At 34.7% G+C, this 23,017-nt stretch overlaps 1 protein-coding gene across 1 annotated transcript; it reads right to left on the bottom strand.

The window, feature by feature from the left end:
* Positions 1 to 4,155: 4,155 nt before the first annotated feature.
* Positions 4,156 to 22,234, bottom strand: LOC128559114 (mucin-3A-like). Its single transcript, XM_053550242.1, has 8 exons — positions 20,769 to 22,234; positions 20,259 to 20,411; positions 19,796 to 20,040; positions 11,169 to 11,283; positions 7,149 to 7,286; positions 6,394 to 6,596; positions 5,434 to 5,828; positions 4,156 to 4,627 (listed from the first exon to the last, which is right to left on the bottom strand). The coding sequence occupies exons 1-8, from the start codon at positions 21,940 to 21,942 to the stop codon at positions 4,426 to 4,428; spliced, it is 2,625 nt and encodes an 874-aa protein (XP_053406217.1). The 5' UTR covers positions 21,943 to 22,234; the 3' UTR covers positions 4,156 to 4,425.
* Positions 22,235 to 23,017: the final 783 nt, after the last annotated feature.

Genomic DNA, 23,017 nt, shown 5'->3' on the forward strand with positions numbered 1-23,017 from the left:
GTTTATGCATTACAGGTTTTAGTAAACCAAATTGAAACACTTTATTGTCACAAAAGGGTAATGCTATCAAAACAATTGTCTGCAAGATCTACATACAGATGATTGGCCTCTTGTGTAGGTTCCTTTTTTGAACCAAAATCTGTAGTTGATGAAACAGGTATATATTTATGTTAGTCACTGACATTGGGATAAAAAGGATCAGTTCCTATCGGCGAACAAGTTAAATTCAAAGTTTACAAGACTTTCAGCAAGTGAACTGGCCAACATTACGCATATGAAATTATAGCAGGCATAGCAGACATAGACATAGCTTACTGAAAACCATGCAACTTCTTTACTTACTGGCAAATCAAAAAATAAAACTGACCATCATGGTCTCTTTTTCAAAGATATTGTAAAATTTCACGTAATATTATTATCATGATGATTATTATTATTATTATCATCATCATCATTATTATTATAATTATTATTATTATGGGGAATAATACTTCATAAAAATATCTGTAAATCGGAACCGATTCGATTCCGTTTCCAGTGTATAAACATATGTACAATGACAGCAGCGTGTGCATGACGTACTTATAGATCCCTACAAGAACTTTTGTTGCCACCCTTAAAATGTATTTGTTTGCTGCTTGCATTCCAGCACTTACAAGTGTGTTGGCCTTTGTTTTTGCTAGAATATGTGAACAAATCGTAATTATCTGTCTTAATTGGTGATTAAACTTAACATGGTTGGTAATAAAAACTCGGAAAGAAAACTGTCATAAATTCGAAACATGCTCTGGAGTGCGCATTTTCATTTGGATAACGTTTAAAACACTCTGACAGCCTCTCCAAGAAAGACAGTTTAACATACTTCCATAGTTTAAATTTAAATCAGAAATATTTCTGTTGCCATGAAAACGTAACACTGATTTGTATAAACGCGCAGTCATTTTTGAAGAACCGTGGAAGGCACGTGCATTTTCCCGCCTTTTCCGTTAAAAAGGAAACGTGCTGTAAACAGTTATGAATGATAATAAAGCGAACATCCAAGTGTATGGAGCTGACAAATGAGTTCTTGCACACCGGACTGGCGTTTCCGGTGATTTTACCCATGCCGGCAAAACCCATCTGGCACCCCCCATTCCAGATGACTCTCGTGCTGTTAATGACAACTAGTGGTTCATGCACTGATAAAGTATTGTTTATGTAAAAATACGAAAAAAGCAGGTACCTTGATAGTTTCTCTCCGTTCCTTATAGTATATTTCTCGATTCAAAATACGTTAGTTTACCATAAAAACATAACGTTACGCTACAAACGACAAAACTAATAAAAGTGGAATTTTGTTATTGTGCGTAACGCAAAACATCATGACGTCACTTCTGCTTACGGACGTTAATTTCCCGCGCTTTGTGTTCATTCTCCACTATAAGAAAGAGTGCTAAAAAGAAACTATGTCTACCTTTTGTAAAATACGGTATGCAAGAAAAAAGTCTGCCAGAATAAAATGCTAACATGTTTACGATATGCAAGAAAAAAAATCAGTCATGTGTTTACGCAAGCCTCACTATCGCCCAATGCGCAGGTGCCCTCGGGACGGATATTTCTATCCGATTCGTAAACACATGACAGATATTATTTATCTTCATCAAGGCCGACAGACCGAAGTGAATTAGGTGAATGTCACCTCGGTGAGGTACGTATACTTGGATATTCACCTTTATTACCATACAGTAAGTGTTTTATTCATGACTACACTTCAATAGAGTTGTGTGGTTAATATCTCAGTTGAAAAAAAATGTTTACAGACAGTTAATACACAAATTTATCGAAATGTAATGAGGCTGATGATTGAATTACGCGTTAATAGTCATCGAGTACATATGATTATGGTTCCATATGTTTTGATTTACATTTCTTTACATGAGCGTGTTATATGGTTCATGTTAGGGATTTACCTTGCAGGGAGTAATATTATATTTACACTGTCTTGTCATATAAGAACATGGTATGGCTTAAAAAGTGACGCCAGTAAACTAGTTTAAACTCCTAAGTGATGTTTTTACCACTGGTCGTTCAAAGGTGGCACCTTAGCGTGGTCCTTCTTCAGGTATGTTTATTACTTCTTTGCTATTACTGCATTCGTTTATGTTACTGTGTACATGTGCTAAGATATAGTTGAGCACATCCAAATTTCCACGTGAAGTTTGTTCCGCTTTGATCTTCGAGTGTGGTTTTCCTGTTGGACTTTTGTCTTTGTTTCTTATGAAAATTTACAAGAGGCGCACATGGTGTCAGTATCAAGGAAACCTCTTTACAATATATTTTGTTATATGAAATCTACCTATAATAGCTCTATGTAAACCATGGAAGACTATTTATCAGCAATGAGGAATTTAAACTGAATATATCCCTCCATCATCTTAGGCGGAGCATAATTGGACATGTCGTCAGTATAGCTTAAAGCGAACATGACTGTTGGCTTACAAGTTTGTTTTTATTTCCTCAAAAAGTTACTTCAGAAATCAAGACAAAAATTGCGAATTGTTATCAACCCGTCGTGATCCCCATCAGAAAAAGTTTCATTCTCGCCACAAATTACTTGCTTCAAACAAGATTAGAATGACCGTCCGATTCCAAACTGTCCATGTTACAATGGAAACTATAAGCTCTGGAAAAAAAAACGAGTTTAATGATCAAGGACTCAAATCTTGTTCAATAAACTTGCTAGAAACTGTGCCATAATTCTGCAAATTAGAAATCAATCGGGGATGATGTTTGAGGCGATGTGACAGTGTTGTCGAAAGCAACAGACAGATCGAGAAGCACGACAGTACAAACATCTCAAGTGCCAAATTACGTTGAATTAACTTTCATAAACTTCCAGCTTGGTTAGCTGCCCAAAGCGCTATTCTCATATATTTAATGTTACAAATACATGTTCAGACAAGCTCTCAGTCCAAGTGTTAAATAACTATTAACAAACGATATTTGAAAGAAATCGGTACGGGAACACTTGCAATTTTCAATACATTTCCGACCTCAATAGCTCAATAGTAGTGTTCTCTTCGTGTGCGGGAGGTTGTGAATTCAATCCGTGGCAGTGTCATATCAAAGACATGAAAAATGGTTCTTGGCACGCAGTATTTAAAAGGATTGTACCAGGAGGTAAAATAAGCTCTGTTAGTATCTGTTACTGGATACCATACTTGTCAGACAAGATCATTGTAGCTTATATGGTCTGGGAATTATATGCAATGTTAGTAATCTTTACTTATTTATCTTTTTGTTTTAAAAACAGACTTCTGCAGAATCAAACACTCTCTATCCAAGTATTAAATAATTATCTACAAACAGAACTAAAGAGAACGGATACGGGACCACCGTCCGCTTAGCTCAATAGAGAGAGAGTACAGATCTTCTGATAACGGGGCCATCATTCTCCAGATAAGGCGTATATTTTTCTCTGATAATTTTGATAAAATGCAGTTTGTTTGAAGAAATTTCGTCCTCCATGTCTGATTTATGTGGAAAAGTTCGCAGTAACTTATGAAGGACAGGTTAATACTGGTACTGGTATATAAATGTCAAGAATAAAATTCTTGACACTGCCTGTCGTCATTCAAGTATCGTACTAGTCAGTAGACACATATGAATTAATTAGTACCTAGCATAGTTCACCAACTAAATAAAATTAACTTATGTCAATAAACGTTTAGGAAAATACATTCTAATATATGTATTATATATTTCCCAGCAAATTTACGTAGTAGAGGATAGTTCAAGTTAGTATTATTGATTTTAATAAAACAGGGCGCACTTTTGCTAAATACTTTTGCATAAAAGTATTTGCTTTTTATTGATGAACCATGTAAACTATGGTGTCTGTCTAAATTAATACCCGACAAATCTAAACAATAGTACAATGCAGTCCAAATAACTGGGAAATGTTTTGAAACTTGTAAGAAATACTTATCTTTGATAAACGATTTATTTATTCGTGTCCTGCAAAGGTAAATGTAAAGAATCTCTTGCGGGATTTTAATAAGGATCTGGGGCCTTTGTCGCCGAGAGGCAAAGGCCAATGACTTCCGATCACTTTCTTCTCAGACACTGATATTCGAAACTTCGCTCAGGGTGTAGAATAATTCTTGTGAGAAAGCCACCCAGTAAACAACTCAACAACTGTAAAATACTTTTGACTACGCCGTGTATTTAGTATAATATATAATTATTTAGATATCCTACCAAGTTCCTTTCGAATTTATGTCGCATAATTAAGAATCGCGAAATGCGCTTTTAGAATTAAGACAGGAGGATGTTCCAGAAACAGAATACAAATATCAAAACTCGGAATATGGTGTACACGAGTGAACGTATCATACCAATGCATTTAAAATAGTTTTAAAACACTGTTTCTAAATTCCAACATGATCATTTCCCAATCAGAGCCTTTGTCTCTTTAGATGTACATAATTGCGTGCATCCTGGTGTAATATCTTTTGTCTCACAAAAAGTCACATTGCAGTATATGTTTAAACCTTCCTTGTTCGTTGAATATACAAAATCTTGAAAAACGAATCGTGTTTCGTGGGTTGACTGTGATATAATGTGGGTGTTGCTGTCAATTTCACACCTGCAGTTAAAACACAATATCTTATAGAGATGAGACTAGGTGAACTTATGAAAAATTATGTGGATGAAAATATTTTTTTATACGAGCATTTCATTTTTTTTCACTTTACAATTAAAGATATTATTTGACAACGGGTTTCTATGGAAAATTGCACTTTTAATGGCATTTTCGCGCGTGAAAACTATAGAAAAAGCTCCACAATGTAGTCTAATGAATATTTTAATAGTTGTTGTTAACCTTTTTTCATTTATTTGGACAAATAATATGTATTTGTACGTGTGTTTATTTTTTCTCTATTCACCTTATTTCAATCTGAGGTCATCACATTGCTGCTTAAATCATTCTACTATTTTGAACTTATTTACACCAAACATACATTTTGTCAAAACTAAAAGTCAGTAACACGGACTGTTTAATACATAATATACGGAATATTATATCTAGTCAAAGAAACAGATTTATTCTACCCACATAACAGTTAGGTGTTTGTCTTAGTTTTCCAGATAAATGACGTTACGCCGTCATTTTCAGGTTTTCAAGTATGTAGAACTACTTCAAGTACAACAACAATGAAATAACAAGATCTGTCAGTTTGGATATTTAAGATTTGATCAAGGCTTAGCGTTGTAGGCCTATATATATGTGGGGTACATGTATGTTTTTTATAATTTACCCCTTCTTATACATATTCCATAAGTTGTACTCTTTATATAGACCTGAATCTTTACTATAGTTGGATACCATACACACACACACACACACACACTTTTAACATCAAAAACAAATAAAACATTTAGTATCCTCACCCATCCTTGATAACATAGTATTTTGTACTCTCCGAGGACTCGTCATTTGGTTTGGTGAAGCACGTATGAAGCCTCATCTTCACTGACCAGTCCGGAACGGTGGTAAACACTTTCACATACACCTCATCGCCAACACTGACGTGTATAGGGTTTCCAGGTAACTGATTCATGAAATTAGAATCTTTAAAAAACGTCATGCTTATAGCGTAATGGCTCGATACAGCTGAATGATGGGCTTCGATATCGTGATGTACATGTGATGACGTCACTTCGTTCCGACTGACGTCACATTCCATAGAGTACGTCCATTTATACTGGCGAATTATAAATGGATTGTTTGGATCATAGATCGCATAGAATAAGTCATTGTCGTAAATGAAAACGCCGTTAGATATCTGTAAAAGAAATCGAAGTTACTATGTTTTTTCAGTGAGTACATTCAAAATGTGTTAACATTTAGTTCATTTTAATAACTCTAAAACATGTCATAAATAATTATACGCATCTAGATCTAGATCTATATATTTAAGAAATATTTCAAAAGAGTGATAAAGTCTTTGAAAAAGATCATTGTTAGGAATCCAGATGAGAAGGTCTTATATATTATATAATTACGCACCTGAACGACAAACAAGATTAAATTCAAGTTTCTATGAACTGACTGGTAACATAGGCTACACTTGCAGCTCTATGCAAACTCAGAGTGATAGTAATAATATGTCGACCTAGAACATTGAATGTCAGACCATTTATGAAACATGTAGTATTTCATTTGAACACAATTGTTATTCATATGTTTGCATAATTATTTCTATCAGATTATTATTATTGCTGTAATATTAATATACCCCAAACCAAAGCGAGCTTTGAAATTTACTGCAGTATTAATTGATAACTTTGTTCAAATTCAGCTATTTTGTATTTTATGTAGTTTCAGAACATCTACAACGAAATATTTACACGCTCAGAAGTCAAGCAGTCTTTGAATCCTTGCTGAAATAACATCAGAGTTCCTTCTTTAACACCCCGACAAGTGTTGTCACCAAAGTAAATGTTGGTAGCAACGGTTTGTGGGTACAATTTCCTTAGCAACACCATGTCAACTGATATATTCCACCCAAGACTAGAGCAACCTGGGTGAATGACATCTTCTAACTGAAGTGCTATAAATTTTAGAATAATGGTAAGAATGTATGTGCATAAACACACTTTTTTTTTGCAACAGTCTGTATACTGACTTCACGGCGAATGACTGCAAAACATTCAAAGCAATCACTGAAAATATATTTGACAAATGCAGTTTTCAAAAAAAATGGATAAATAAATAGGGCTTGTTTGATGAAGAACAACCTATATATAATAAAAACTTTAAATAATTTTAATTTGACATTTTAACTGTAAATGGAACACAACAATTTTATTTTATCCCGTTATTTTGCATTCGACTGAAAGTGATTGAACGTTTACGATAAAGTTATTTAAAAGTAAGATCACATTCACTGGCACGACCTGTTTGCCAATAAAACCATATATATTTATTTATCTATCGAAGTTTAACTTTACTTTTTACGGTTTATTATAATAATAACAAATCGAAAAATAAAAACATCAAAGTTAATGAAATATTATATAAAATTTTGCTTCAGTGTAAAGAAAACTAAATAATCTTAATTGTTCATTCCAAATTGCTAAACAAAAGTAATACTTGTGCCTACATTTTGCTGTTATTGTCGTGGTAGTCGTCTGTGCGGTTGTTGGAGTTACCGTTGTCAGTATTGATGTTGTTGTCGGTGTCTTTTTTGATAATGATGTTATGTTTGTTGTTGCCATTGCAGCCGATGTTGTCTTACACTCTATATCAACGAATACATGTATTGGTAACCAGAATTACAGCATGAATTACAATTTATTTTAAAATTTTACTCTTCGTAACATTGGTATTGTCATTCAGTCAGTCAATAACTTCTTGTTTGTGACAATTCTAACCATTTCTAATACAGATGAAAGATAATGTAACTTGTAAAACTATTTACATATCGTATCCTCTTGTCAAATTATCAATTCTAAAATATGGTCCGGAAATGTTTTCTTCAAAGTTACAACACATTAACATTATCTATACAATAGATTAGAGGACTCTATCTGTGCTAGTTAGGCGTTTTTAAAGATATCTTCTCTCATTGTAAATGTGTGATCAAAATGTACTTTTCAACCTCAAAAGTATGCATACAAATGCTTTGAACACTCATCATCTTTTCCAAACACTACCCGCCTCTCTCCCACAGATCGCGACCATTTTGGAATTATCTACGTCACCACAAAACCCAAAAGAAAACACGACTTTTTCTTTGGAAAAGAATGTACAGAAGTAGATAACCCGTTTGAGTCAAAATGCATTGTTAATAAGTAAGAAGGTCACAGCTATATCAGATGCATAAATTTCAAATAATTGTAAACATTACAAAGTATAAAAATTCCTAACATCATCCCGAATTTACCATAAACTCTATCGTTTCCCACTTTCTCACCTTCTGAATTGCCCACATGTTGATGCCAAAAGTCAAGGTTTTTTTTTATGAAATTTATTTTAAACATTCTTTTTCACATTAGATTTTACGGTACATACTTTCGTATTACATTTGTTTAATTGTTCCGATGTTTACTCTAGTTACTTCACAATAGGTATATTTATGTTCCCCGCATAATAGACATTTACGGATTAAGTCTACGTGGACTGTGGACACCTAAGGCGATAGATTTTTCAAGGGGACCGTCTCAACATAGTTTAATTATATTATGCGCGATATGAAAAAAGAGTTTATAACGGCAATAAGGTTTGAGTTATTATATCATCACTATGCGGTAGGTGAAATAAAATTTGGATGTGCCGGTTTTCAGCTCGACTTTTCGAAGAAAAAGTAGAGCTATTGCATTCGCTCCGGCGTCGGCGTCGTCGTCTCCGTTGGTTAAAATTTTTGATAAAGTCAAATATCTCTGTTACTATCAAAGTTATTGACTTGAAACTTAAATTAATTATTTACTATCAAAGTCTACACAAGGAAGAACAATTCCCATAACTCTGATTGAATTTTTACAGAATTATGCCTCTTTCTAATTTAGCATTTTGGTTATAGGTTTTGATAAAGTCAAATATCTCTGTTACTATCAAAGCTATTGACTTAAAACTTAGAATAGTTATTTACTATCGACGTCTACACCAGAAAAAATAATCCCCATAACTGTGATTGAATTTTGATAGAATTATGCCCCTTTTAACTTAAAAATTATGGTTAAAGTTTTTGATAAACTCAAATATCTCTGTTACTGTCAAAGCTATTGACTTAAAACTTAAAATAATTATTTACTATCGAAGTCCACACCAGGAAAAACAATCTGCGTTACTCTGATTTGAATTTTGATAGAATTATGCCCCTTTTTAACTTAGAATTTTTGGTTAAAATTGTTGATAAAGTCAAATATCTCTGTTACTATCAAAGCTATTCACTTGAAGCTTAAAATACTTATTTACTATAAATGTCTACACCAGGAAAAATAATCCTTATAACTTTGATTTGAATTTTGATAGAATAATGCCCCTTTTAAGTTAGAATTTTTGGTTGAAGTTTTTGATAAAGTCAAATATATCTGTTATTACCAAAGCTATTGACCTGAAACTTAAAATACTTATTTACTATCAAAGTCTACACCGGGAGAATCAATCCCTATAACTTTGATTTGAATTTTGACAGAATAATGCCCCTTTTAAATTAGAATTTTTGGTTAAAGTTTTTGATAAAGTCAAATGTCTCTGTTACTATCAAAGTTATTGACTTTAAACTTAAAATAGCTATTTACTATCGAATTCTACACCAGGAAAAACAATCCTCATAACTGTGATTTGAATTTTGACACAGAGTTATGTCTCTTTTTAACTTAGAATTGTTGGTAAATGTTTTTGATAATTTTTTTTTATTTAACGTCGCACCGACACATGATAGGTCATATGGCGACTTTCCAGCTTTAATGGTGGAGGAAGACCCCAGGTACCCCTCGTGCATTTTTTCATCACGAGCAGGCACCTGGGTAGAAACACCGACCTTCCGTAAGCCAGCTGGATGGCTTCCTCACATGGAGAATTAACGCCACGAGCTCGAACCCACATCTGAGGGGCAAGTGATTTGAAGTCAGCAACCTTAACCACTCGGCCACGGAGGCCCCCAAAGGTTTTGATAAAGTCAAATATCAGAGGATGGGAGCAAAATTTAAAGAACTTTACTGTTGAAGTCCTAAGGAAATTGACAACAAAGGGAAGAAATTCCCCGAAAAACTTTTAGTCCACTAAAATTATTAACAGGTACAGATGTGTCAAAATACACCTTAACTTTGCAGGAACCATCCATGTTGTACCAAAGAAAAGTGGTCTCGGCTTTTACCTACGGCTAATTATAAAACAGTTACAAAGTAACCTATTTCTAGTAACATAAAAGGGAAGTAATTCAATAAAAAATACTGTAAGTGAACAAAAAAAAAAAAAAAAAAAAAGAATCTGCCAAATATAAACAAGAGCACCGCAATGCAAAGCAACATAAACACAAAACAAAGTCATGTGACCTTTAACCTCTAAATGTGACCTTTACCTTGAAGCGAGCTATGTGCTATGCACGTCGTCTCAATGTGGTGAACATTTGTGCCAAGTTTTTTTTTAATCCTTCAAGCACCTTAAGAGTTACACATCGCACTCGAAACAAGGTTATATGACCTTTGACCCCTAAGACGGGCACACAGACAGACAGACGGTCAGACGAACACCAAAATACGTTCCTTCGGGCGTATAATAACAACAAAGGAATGGAGACGCAAGATATAACGTTTTCTACAGTTTTCACAATGTTTTACCTGCTGACCTACATTTTGATCCCAGCTAACCCAGTTAAGATTTAATTTTATTTCGGACGACGACGACGATGGAATACGGATACATTGCGAACAGATAAGCTCATCTTTTCAACTTTGTCACAGATGCGCAACTTATAATATTGAAGAACCTTTTGGGAAAGTGTTATGACGCTAGATCAAATACTTTTTGCGATATGCATAACAAAACACCTCTCTGGCGAACAGACAGGCGAACAGACAAACCCAAATCTTATCCTGTGCGGTAACATAATAAGCCAGACCTTACCATCATTATTGGAATGTTTTCCTACCACACATAAATTAAAATTATCATGTTGAGACGGTCCCCTTGAAAAATCGATCGTCTTAGGTGTTCACAGTCCACGTAGTCTTAATTCGTAAATGTCTAGTATTAGCCAAACGAGAGGAGTTAATATCGTTGCACTTCTGGCTATCTGCAAAGAGCTAGACTAAGTTAGCCAGACAGGCCTGTATCTAATGATTTCGCTCTCTCTCTGTTCTTGGGAGGGGGGGGGGGGGTGGGCTTCTCTCGCTCTGTCTCTCTGGCTAGCTAAGATTGTGTCTGTAATAGTACAGGGTGAATTGCGCTATGTAAATCAGCTTTAAACGTGTTTATCACGAAAAGGCTGCGGTAAAACTCTGGTATAATATAATATGTAATATAATGCACTAGTACAGTTTTCTGGATTTAATGCGTTTTCATGAAAATTTGCGCACTAATTTGTTAGGGTCGTGAACTTATGGTAAAGCTTTTTATTGAGAATCCTGGTGTATATGAAAGCTGTTCTTCCTTGTCAAAATATATCGGGGAAACGTACCGTTATCTGTATTTATTTGATAAATTTGCACGTCATCCAGTCCAATGAAAACACGAGGAGGAATATGATGCCCAGAGTGAGTAACAGTTTCAGTGACGTTCGGACGGAAAAGCATCTGCAAATTAAAGAGTATATTCATTAGGAAAACAAATACATGTATGAAATGTTAAGACTGGTATGAAAATTCCGGAAGATGACGTATCCTTTTTCTGCATGAAAAAACAGGAAAATTCATTTCGTCGTCTACATCTGATTCATGTGCAGAAGGCGGTACTTACTTGCGGAGAATAGATAAGTACTAGTGCGGAATACATGGAGACTAGTTAGGTTAACTGCGCTCATCGAAATAACAGAAATACTGTTGTAAAACGGCACTAACGCTCATAACATTTTAGGTTTCAAAGTGAGTTACTATTCATAAAATCCAATATGGCCACCGCGCACCTGCTATGGCGTCATTCTCATGCATGCGAAGTCCTGCCCCCCAGAGAGGTCTATACTACTTCTAATGACACTCCGGGAGATACGTTCCAACGTAAGCCAAGTCGCAACGATGTCGTGTTGCCAACTTTCACCGACAATTTTATCACGTGACCTCTCTCCACAGCTGATTTATACAGGAAAGTGTACCGAATTACGTGTTTTGTGAAGAAAAGAACGTTTTACAGGAAAAGACAGATTTCATAATGCAATTTGCAACAACTGTATGAATTGTCAAAATTACATAGCGAAAAATCTACTCTACATTACCCGTTTAAACTGAAACCGGAAGTAAAATTTAGCTAATTATATTGATTTCACATTGACGAGCAATTACATACATGTACAATCAGTATTATGTTGCCACTTGTAAATGCCCTCTGAATCTACATTTGTATCTACAAAATATTGTCATATTCACTTGTTTAGCATATAAATATACATATTTCATTTTGATGCAAACTCTACACGATTGTTGCAACGCCTCATTGAAAACGAAAGCAGTGTTACTGTTTCTCACTATGTTACTATGTATCAACGACGGAGATTTCATTTGAGGAAGATGATTCAAGCGTACACATTGAACACAAGATATGTGTAGAGATTAACTATTTTCAATCATTTACTAAGCAAGAGATGGTAAAAATGGTATTCCACTGTATAAATATCTAACTGTATAAAGGGCATACACGTGTTTATGGCAAAATAGTTGTTAAATGTTGCAAATGCAAGAAATCATTTTCTGATGTTTACGAACTTAGTCATCACGCATTATCAATTTATGAAGGTTTGAAAGTGTTTTGTTAATTTTGTAGCAAGCACTTCATCAACAGATTTACCATGCAAAGATATGTTTAAACACGGCATTCAAAACTACACATGTGAAATATGTGGACAACAGTTTTATGAAAACGTTTGTTAATTGAGGCGCAAAGATAAACGCCTAGACTTTATGCGCGTAATATATGTAGTAATGGTAAAACGTACATTGAAGCATTATACGGAGAAAAAAACATTTATTATAATAAGTATGACACATGGAAAGCATATTTAATAATAAAACTGCCTTAAACGACAATAGCAAGGGGAGACATGTTCCAAACACGCTGATATGCGGTCGTGGTTAAGGGTATGTATGTCTACAGTTTTTGTTCCGCCATAAGACATCCTGGATAAAGTTTTACTGGGGAAGCTGGATTATTTGTATCATTTCGTATCCGCATCTGTATTAATAACCTTTTTATTTGCATAAATGAGCCCCCATTGCTTAGTTCAGACTTCGCATGTTAGATGTTAAGTTTTGTAATAAAAAATGTGTTTGCATTGGCTTCACCCTTACCATGCTAAATGTCTATAATGAACTTGTTAATCTTTCAGTTTGGACAGTACCATTAACTGTTAAAATGGGTGCTTACCAAAAGGATGATTGCTTTAAAGGATATGTATGTCTCTTAGCTCCCTCTTTTTGTAATCTTCCAAATTTAGAAAATTTAAAAGTTCCAGTACTTAAATAAGTTATAAATTGTAGGCATATGTTGATTTAGACTGTTCCTTTAGTTATGCACAACATTAATCTAAACAGTATTATTCGTTTAATTTTGGATATCTTATGGATGTGCATAAGGAGCTCTAAGGCTTAAGTCACGAGACAGAGTTAGAATTTAAAATAAAGGAAAGGACGGGATATGATAAGGACCAAAAATGGCCCCCACTAAATATGCATGTAAAACAACACCATTCCATTGATAATTAACTATACTTTTCAAAATCCACCAAGATATAATGACCAGACGTCGGTAGTGACCCAAAAATAATTGATTATTACATCTATCTAAGACTTCCGCTGAAAAGATATTTGATCATTTAGAATGGGGGTATAGAAAACTATTTTGCAATATATCTTAGTTTATATTGCTGAATCCTATAAACTGTATGTCGTAACAATACTCAGTGATCCAGCTTCTTGAAACGAATTTTTATTTTGTATTCTAATACAGAATGATCGTGCAAAAACAAGGAAAACAAGGGAGATAACTCTTTCATGTAAGGACGACCGAAAACTCTTTCAAGAAATAAGATTTTTTTTATTTTTATACATCTACATAGGCTTATTTTCTAACTATTATGTCTGTTTCGTTTGATTTCGTATCAGGAAAATTTCTAAAACTAAAATCCAAAACTTTCGTTTCATATGCGTTACCATAGCAACATAGAAACAGTTTTGTATTCTATTTATTACGGTGTTAAATTTTTCTTATGGGACTATTTTTACTACGGTAATTTTCCTTCGGCGAAATAGCTAGTTTTCTAGACTCATTGATATACACTGTAAACGTCACAGGCTACATGTTTACCTTAAAAGGACACGCATTCATCATTATGGCATATGATGCTGAGTCAAATAAAGAGTCATATTTAAGATTGGAATTCTGTAAAGATAGCATGAAATATATGATACCTTATTTATGATTTTCGTTTCAAAGTCTGTAATAGTATACACAAATACATCGATGAGAGCTGGTAACGTATGATTATTCATCATGTATTGCTTGCAATGTATTCTGTTAGACTTTGTAACATTATAAATAATATCTACGAGCTTTATTTTCAAACTACAATAACAACAATAACAACAACAGTTTATTAAAGTCTCACTTTTGTACACACTAAAAATATAGAATATTAAGATATTCACGTACAGTTCTAAAAGAGCTAAAATAGCACCTTAATATACTATGCCGATAAGGACGTTTTAATAAAACGATATACATGTTAATTACCTTATAATAGTACATACATATATTTATATATACATCTTTAAAAGTTCATATAAAAGAACAAATTTTGTATAAGTTAAGTAACATAATACAGCTTATTTCGTCTTTCACATAATATTTCAAAACAGGTTCTGGCAGTGTATATTTACCAATATTTTCGTTTGATAGCAAATAAATAAATTTTTCAGAGTCAGTATACATTGAGAAAGACATATTGTATTTCGTAACATTTTTAAAAAGTTCTTGTCTAAGAGATTCGTAAACAGGACAATGAATTAAAACATGTGACTCATCTTCTACTTCAGTCTGACAATTGAAACATGTTCTTTGTTCAGTTGGTAAAGCCTGATATCGCCCGGTTTCAGTTTTTAAGTGAGGCAACGCCACACCTAAATTTTGCCAGAGCACTTCTGTGGTGTCTCTGTAAAATTTCTGACCTAACATACGCTTCAGTTTTGTACTCAGTCTTAAATCGTTTATATTGTCTAAGTTTATTGCCACTGTTACGGCCACTGACTCCAGTCTCTGAGACATGATTGCCACTTTTCCTTGAATTTAGTAAATAAGCAAGTTTGCAATGAGCGAACAGTATCATATCTTTCACTTTTACTATAAACATTATCTATCACAAGAACGCGATTTAACGACTTTTGCACTATGTTCTCTATATTAAAGCACCAGTTTTTTGTTTGTTTCCTTAGTCTACATGACCACTTACACACCTTGTTGTTAATTCTGGAATTGTCCATACAGTTTAACCGGAACCAATGCCCAAGCACAGACTTCCATTGACGAATACTGGGAGGAAGCCACCCCATATCCCCTGTAACAGCCGCGTTTAAAGTATACTCCCCAACTCCCAAGTAAAATCGGCAAGCCCTATGATGCACAGCATTAACGGCAGAGTATTCTCTTGTCCCCCAGATTGCAGCTCCGTAACCTATCACTGGCCATACCATCGTGTCGTAAAGTTTAGTATAAACGTCGAAAGGCATCCCGCTCAGTAGTTTGAATTTACTTATTAGCAAACCAAGAGCTCTGGTTGCAGATTGAGCAACATATTTCGCTGTTTTAGAATAGTCTAGTGTTTCGTTCAGCATTAATCCGAGATATTTATACTGCTTGACATAATCTACAACTGTGTCATTCAGTTTTAAAAAACAATTGTCAAAAAATATAAGCGTTATGTTTAGTTGTAAAATAACGTTTATTCCTTTAAATTGTAGTATACATGATCTGACTGGGTGAAATATAAATTAGCTATTGATATACTATGAGATAAATGGGTAACAAGGAAAGTTATCTGATCATATCCGTTGCTGATGTTTGTTTGAAATCAAAATATTGTTGTCATGTTGTAGGCATATAGAGCGACACTGCAACGTAATTGTTGAGATACCGTATCGTGTGTCTTTGATATTTTGAAACACGATATCGTTGAGACTTGACTTACGTCGGAACGTACTTCTCCCGGAGTGAATGATGTATTTATATTTTAATGTTTTTACAAGGTACTGTATTCACCATGAGGCGAAACATTAAAAAACGCTTCATATACATTTGTACTTGCTATATTGCAATTTAATTTTATTTTGCTATTTTTCTGAACATGTACATGCGTGCTAGGTTTGCTGTATACTATGCTTTATGTGTTTCAAGGGATATAAAGTGATCTTCTCCAAAATCAATGTTGTAAGGTAAATGACATAACAGCAAAAGTATCATGTAAATTCTTATAAAAAACAGTACCAAGAAATACGTTTTCAACATTTACTAGCACTTCCTTGTATTTAACGTTTTGAAAATTTTATATAATTAAGTAGTAATAATCATTTATGAAACCATATGGGTCTTCACTTTTCCGATGCAAATTCTATTAACATAGACTAAAATGATTCAATCTAAACGTGAATTATTCTCATACGTACATAATATAATTTCAAACACTGAACTGGTTTCCAACAATGCGATTACCTGCTAAGGGTGAAATAATCTCAATATATTTTACATATAGGCTCAGTTTTGAAGTTAGAAGAAATCATGATGTCCGATAGTGAAACATGGACAAAAGTTAAAAACCGTGTGATATCAGGACAGCTAAACCCAACTGGAACTTATCAAAATACTCCTAAATATGTTTTTGTACACCGAAAGGTTAATCAAATATCCACGGTTATCATAAAACTTGCTATAAACAATTCACCTCCGTTTCAGAAAACTTACAGGTTCAGAATTCATCTAATGTGCAATAGTACTTACCAACCCACCCGCTTAGTTCAATAGGGAGAGCGTTGGTCTACGGATCGCGGGGTCGCGAGTTCGATCCCCTGGCGGGGCGTATGTTCTCCGTGACGATTTGATAGAAGACATTGTGTCTGACATCATTCGTCCTCCACCTCTGGTAATTCATGTGGGGAAGTTGGCAGTTACTTGCGGAGAACATGTTTGTACTGGTACAGAATCCAGGAACACTGGTTAGGTTAACTGCCCGCCGTTGCATGACTGAAATACTGTTGAAAAACGGCATTAAACCCAAACAAACAAAACAAATACCGTTCCAACAGTGGCCGAGCATCCAGACAAAGGTTTTACTGAAAAGTTCTAGCAAACTTGCATTTCTTTGTGGACGTATTTTAGCAATACGCCATAGAAACCAGCTTTCTTAACGACCTGGATTTTGCTATAACAAAAAATCTGAAAAAATATCAAGGAGTCTATAAAAGTTTTAAATAAATGTATGCACTGTTGACGTCTTTGCCAAAGACATACGGTATCATCACAGTCGAAGAAAACAGTACATTAACAAAGCTGACAGAAAAAAAGTAACCTTGCTACAGATTCTCAAACTGATTCTTTGAACAATTAACGACGCACAAAATACATAACGAAGTCCACATCAAAATCACGGAATAAATAAATAAGCACATGATCTCCAAAAATAGGCCTGAAATTCTGATATCACTTTAAGAGCGTTATAAGACGATTCTAACGGAATAGGACAAATGTTCCGACAATCTTAATGCTTATTTCCTTGGACAAAAGATAACACGTACAATACTATGAAGGACGGCTAAAGATCGGCAAACTGGGCAACAGGCACACGAAAGTCTAGAAGAATCAAATGCAGTCAAATCTGCAGTGCAAAGAGCAAGTGTGATCAACGTAAAAACAAACTACACAGCGGAAAGGGTGGAACTCCTTACTAGCTATTGAATCCCTTCCGCTACAGACTGTATGTTACATGAAGAATTTGACACTTCAACCAACCCGTCTCGATCTTGTCGCTGAAACTAGCCAAGGATTGTCAAGAGAAATATGCTATTGTACATTATGACCTTGGTAAAGAAAAGCCTACCAAACAAATACAACATGCAGAATGTCCCAGCTTTGATAATGTCTTTATCTGTTTTGGACTATTTCATATAAACTAGCGTGTTTTGGATTACTCGGTTACATAATAACGAGCCAGAAGGATCAAATATACCCGCAGATACTGTCGTTCTTGCTAGTGGATCACCGAAAAGTTTCATCTTAAGAATGCATTATAACCGGTGCAAACTGCTGCATCCTTTATTGTTCCAGACTTTTAAGATACTGCAAATCAAAGTATTTCATCACGAAAGCATTGACTTAGAGGCGGGGATTAAAATAATTCTTATGAGTTAAGCAACTCACATCATTTGTGTGTAGAATGGTTTCCATGAACCGTTACGAAAATACAGAAAACAAGTGGGGACCATGCATGGAAAACCTGCACGGAACTGGACGATACATGTTGACTTAGTTCAGCTCTGTGTTTTTCAGTTGGGCTTGTCATACAGATGACCTCAAACTTTTCACATATTGCACTGGAGAAATGGCAAAGGTGTGCTTCGCCACATGTCGTCCAAACAACGCCCGATGGATGCTCTGTGCAATATAGACCTGTTGAATATGGATGACATCATGGCGTGCGACACATTCTTGAAGCAGGAGTCTTTACAGTACGCTGAACATGGAAGTATTTCTCTGGATGTCCTGTCGACTTGATATTGGAACAAACTTTAAACGCAGATGCCGCTTCAGTTTAGGAGTTAAAACCACATAGGATTGAAAGAGAAACATAGATTTGCAGAAGTTGATTTCTGAAAATGAAAACATAATGAATCCATTCAATGTTGATTATAGAAATGATAATCTGTATTGTCTTTCCACTGGAAAAGTTATGTCTGCAGACATAGCTGAAGACTTGCTGTCTGATGAGGAATATGGTGCACAAGGAGTTTGATAATGGATTTTTCAGCGACGCATCTCAGTTTAAGAAGCCTATCATAGAAGAAAAGTCAAGAATAGTTAAAGCGCAAATAACTTTTAAATACCGTGCCATTAAACTATTGAGATGTTCAAGAGCTCTCGTCGAACAATTGCTGTTCTTGGGAACAGCAATGACAATAGAAGAAAATGTTTGCATATAATTTGAAACCAGTTTCATTGCCCTTAACAAATATTAATTGAACAGTTATGAGAGGAGACAAATTCAAATATTTTAAGATTCTTGAAGACAGATTTATAACAGTTGTAGACGGGAACTTTCTGATTCAGACATTGACTAACCCTCCATCTACATGGGGAGATTGTCAATCTAATCCATGCACGAACAATCAGTTTATGTAGGCGTGTTGACTTTGTTTGCGACACTTGTAATCATCCACCTATCAAAGACATGGAAAAAAAGAATCAAGAGGTACAGCTATTGATGAAACAAAAAATAACAGGCTTAAAGACGACCAAAAGGTTTAAGGATTAATACTCATCCATTTTAAAGGGCTGTCATTTATAGTATCGACGTTATCAAGCTGAGCAGAGCACATGCGCGTGAAAAATGTGACACGGTATGCTATTTTAAGGATAAAATGTGCATCAACAGATAAAACATGACCACTTGTGAAATTAAAGGTGCTGCCGCCGTCAAAATAAAATCTGATTTATACCTAAATTTCTTTGCACTAATTTGGTCTCATACATATGGCGGCATGCCTACTAGGCCTTTGTGCTCGAAATAAACCCAGTCGAAAAAGGATGGCTTGCGAAAACTTGATATTCCATTCTAAATGGTATTCTGGTAAGAAGTTTAATAGAGTATTGATTGTGCGATTTCTAAAATTAAGGATGGCACTGATGAGGTTGACTATGTCGATTTATTGATGACGAGGAAGAACAAGATGACAATTTACCTTAGGAATTCTAATGATCGAAAAGAAACTGAATGGATGGAGGCGTTAGAGGTGCTGATAAAGTATATGATTCGCTTTATAGTTTTCTTCTTCTTGTTTATATTACATGCTTAAAAGCAAATACTTCCATTATATGATGTAAGTAAATACTACATACCTCAAAATTAGCTGACGACGAAAACGATATTGCATGCGCTGTCCAGTTATTCCTAGGATTACTTATTGAAGTGATGACTCTTTCACCTAACGTTGTATAGATTATAACATCCATTTGGGTCCGGGAGGTAAATGAAATCAGCTTGTACCGAAGACAGTATTTACCAGCGAGCATGGTTTGCGAAGCTATCGTGTCATTTTCATCTTTTGACAATGTTATTGCTTTGAATAAAGCAAAATATTCATCTGAAATAGCCAGTTATGCTATGGTTAAAACGTGCAGGTCATATTTAACAGCATTACGGAGTATTATTATTTAACGTAATAAATGGCTTAGGTATTGAAATGACGTACTCTCCACCAAAATAGTTTGTTTTGATTATTTTTAAGTTAACTTGTGTAAAACCTTTAAGTCATACATTTCAAAGCCATTTTGCCCGGTAAGTAATATTAGGCATACATACCTCCTTCTGGTTTCATAGTAAAGTTGTAAAATCCAAGAGAATACACAAAACTTCCATTACGTATTGACCATCTAGAATGTAATTGTAAAAAGCACGTTTTCGACTGTGGGAAGAACGTGCATCTGCTTTGTGATACTGGAGCTCTGTGTGGACCTGCTAAGCACATAATGTATATATTATCTGATACACAATGTTCTTTGCATTGTCTTTCAAACATTCGAAAAGTATTCCAATTTTATCTACACATGTTTAAATGATAAGTTAACTGTTATTTCTGTGAAAGTCATGGGACACAGCCACGGTATAGTATCGGCCGCATCAAAAATGCAATCGAAAGAGTAGTTACAAACGTGATGACTAAACTGTACACGTTCGTGTTATTATATATATTTGATTTACACTCGGCATCTTATAACATTTTCTGCATAATAATGCTAGATGCACTCAATTTTTTTAAAAAAAAAACGCTACATCTGACCATTGGTTTTAAATGAGAAGGCTGTAGTTTACCAGTTGTTAATTGTCTAGTAGTTGTGGAAAGATTATGCAATGTGGTTGTTTTTCTCGCTGTTGTTTGTATATGTGTTTGTATATGTGTCATTTTATGCATTGTGGTTGATTTTTGCGTTGTTTTTTGTTTATGTGTCGATTTATGTGTTGTGGTTGGTTTCTGTGTTGTTGTTTCTTTATTTGTCGTTTTACGCGTTTTGCTTGGTGTATGCGTTGGAGTTTGTTTGTGTTCCGCTGTATGTGTTGTTGTTTGTGCTTGCGTTGTTATTTCTTTATGTGTCGTTGTATGCACTGTAGTTGGTTTTTGCGTTGTTGTCTGTATATGTGTGGTTTTATGCGTTGCTGTTGGTTTCTGCGTTGTCGTTTGTTTACGTGTCGTTGTATACGTTGCGGTTGGTGTTTGCGTTGTTGTTTGTTGAAGTGTTGTTGTATGAGTTGTGGTTGGTTTTTGCGTTGCTGTTTGTTTATGTGTCATTGTATGCGTTGTTGTTGGTTTCTGCGTTGTCGTTTGTTTATGTGTCGTTGTAGGCGTTGTGGTTGGTTTCTGCGTTGTTGTTTGTTTATTTGTCGTTTTATACTTTGTGGTTGGTTTTTGAGTTGTTGTTTGTTTATGTGTCGCTGTATGCGTTGTGGTTGGTTTTTGCGTTGTTGTTTGTTTATGTGTCGTTTTATACTTTGTGGTTGGTTTTTGAGTTGTTGTTTGTTTATGTGACGTTTTATACTTTGTGGTGGGTTTTTGAGTTGTCGTTTGTTTATGTGTCGTTTTATACGTTGTGGTTGGTTTCTGCGTTGTCGTTTGTTTATGTGTCGTTTTATACGTTGTGGTTGGTTTCTGCGTTGTCGTTTGTTTATGTGTCGTTTTATACGTTGTGGTTGGTTTCTGCGTTGTCGTTTGTTTATGTGTCGTTTTATACGTTGTGGTTGGTTTCTGCGTTGTCGTTTGTTTATGTGTCGTTTTATACGTTGTAGTTGGTTTCTGCGTTGTCGTTTGTTTATGTGTCGTTTTATACGTTGTAGTTGGTTTCTGCGTTGTTGTTTGTTTATGTGTCGTTTTATACGTTGTGGTTGGTTTCTGCGTTGTCGTTTGTTTATGTGTCGTTTTATACGTTGTGGTTGGTTTCTGCGTTGTCGTTTGTTTATGTGTCGTTTTATACGTTGTAGTTGGTTTCTGCATTGTTGTTTGTTTATGTGTCGTTTTATACGTTGTGGTTGGTTTCTGTGTTGTTGTTTGTTTATGTGTCGTTTTATACGTTGATGTTGGTTTCTGCGTTGTTATTTGTTTATGTGTCAATGTATGCTTTGTGGATGGATTTTGCGTTTTTGTTTGTTTATGTGTCAATGTACGTGTTGTTGTTGGTTTCTGCGTTGAGGTGTATTTATGTGCTAGTTTATGAGTTGTGGTTCGTTCAGGTGTACTCGCTGCGGTTTGTGAAGTTGTAGAGGCGGAGCTTTCACATTCTGCAAAATAGAACACAAAATATCATTTGTTGCTATGTTTTATACAATTTACCAACGTTATATAGGATTTGAACAGTTACAATCAATGTGGAGATAATAACCCACTGCTTAAACTGTTGATATGTACATGTAAAGAAAATCATTTCTCTCTAATTGAGAAAAAAGAACAATAAAACCCTTTTGAAATAAGGTATAATAATTGAAATAGTCCTGTATCATCACACGAATTGGAGCCGCTAGTATCGTATCGATTTATCTTGACTTCTGTCAGTTAATTACTTGATTGTTTCATCGTTTACAAACAAGGTAAAGGTACATACCGTACGATAAACTGTTATTCTTATTTATCAACGTATATGTCAGGCTAAAATGACACAAACATCCCCCGGACTTTTGTTTCAAACATTATATTCCATTGCCCAGTAATAACTATATATTCAAGCTACTATAAAAAAGTACCATGACCCAGCGATAACTTGATGTTTACAAACAAGACTATAAATAGATTAAATGGAATATATGAAATTCATCATTTTTCTAACATGTTAAAATCTAAATATTTCTGTTTTTAGTACCAACTGCAAATTAGCTCAGAGGCATGTTAAACAGATCTTTTGCCGTGTGTTTTCGAAACTCGGCATCGACATTTAATTTTTATGTCATTTTTGCATGAACAAATTAGATTCCTTTCATGTGCTCTCTGACAACACGACAGAGAAATATCTAATATAACGATATTGAAGATGAGAAAGGTTTAGCATCATATCAAAGATGATATTAATTAAATGCAT

The sequence above is a fragment of the Mercenaria mercenaria genome, chromosome 8 (assembly GCF_021730395.1).
Source record: "Mercenaria mercenaria strain notata chromosome 8, MADL_Memer_1, whole genome shotgun sequence".
NCBI lineage: Eukaryota > Metazoa > Mollusca > Bivalvia > Venerida > Veneridae > Mercenaria > Mercenaria mercenaria.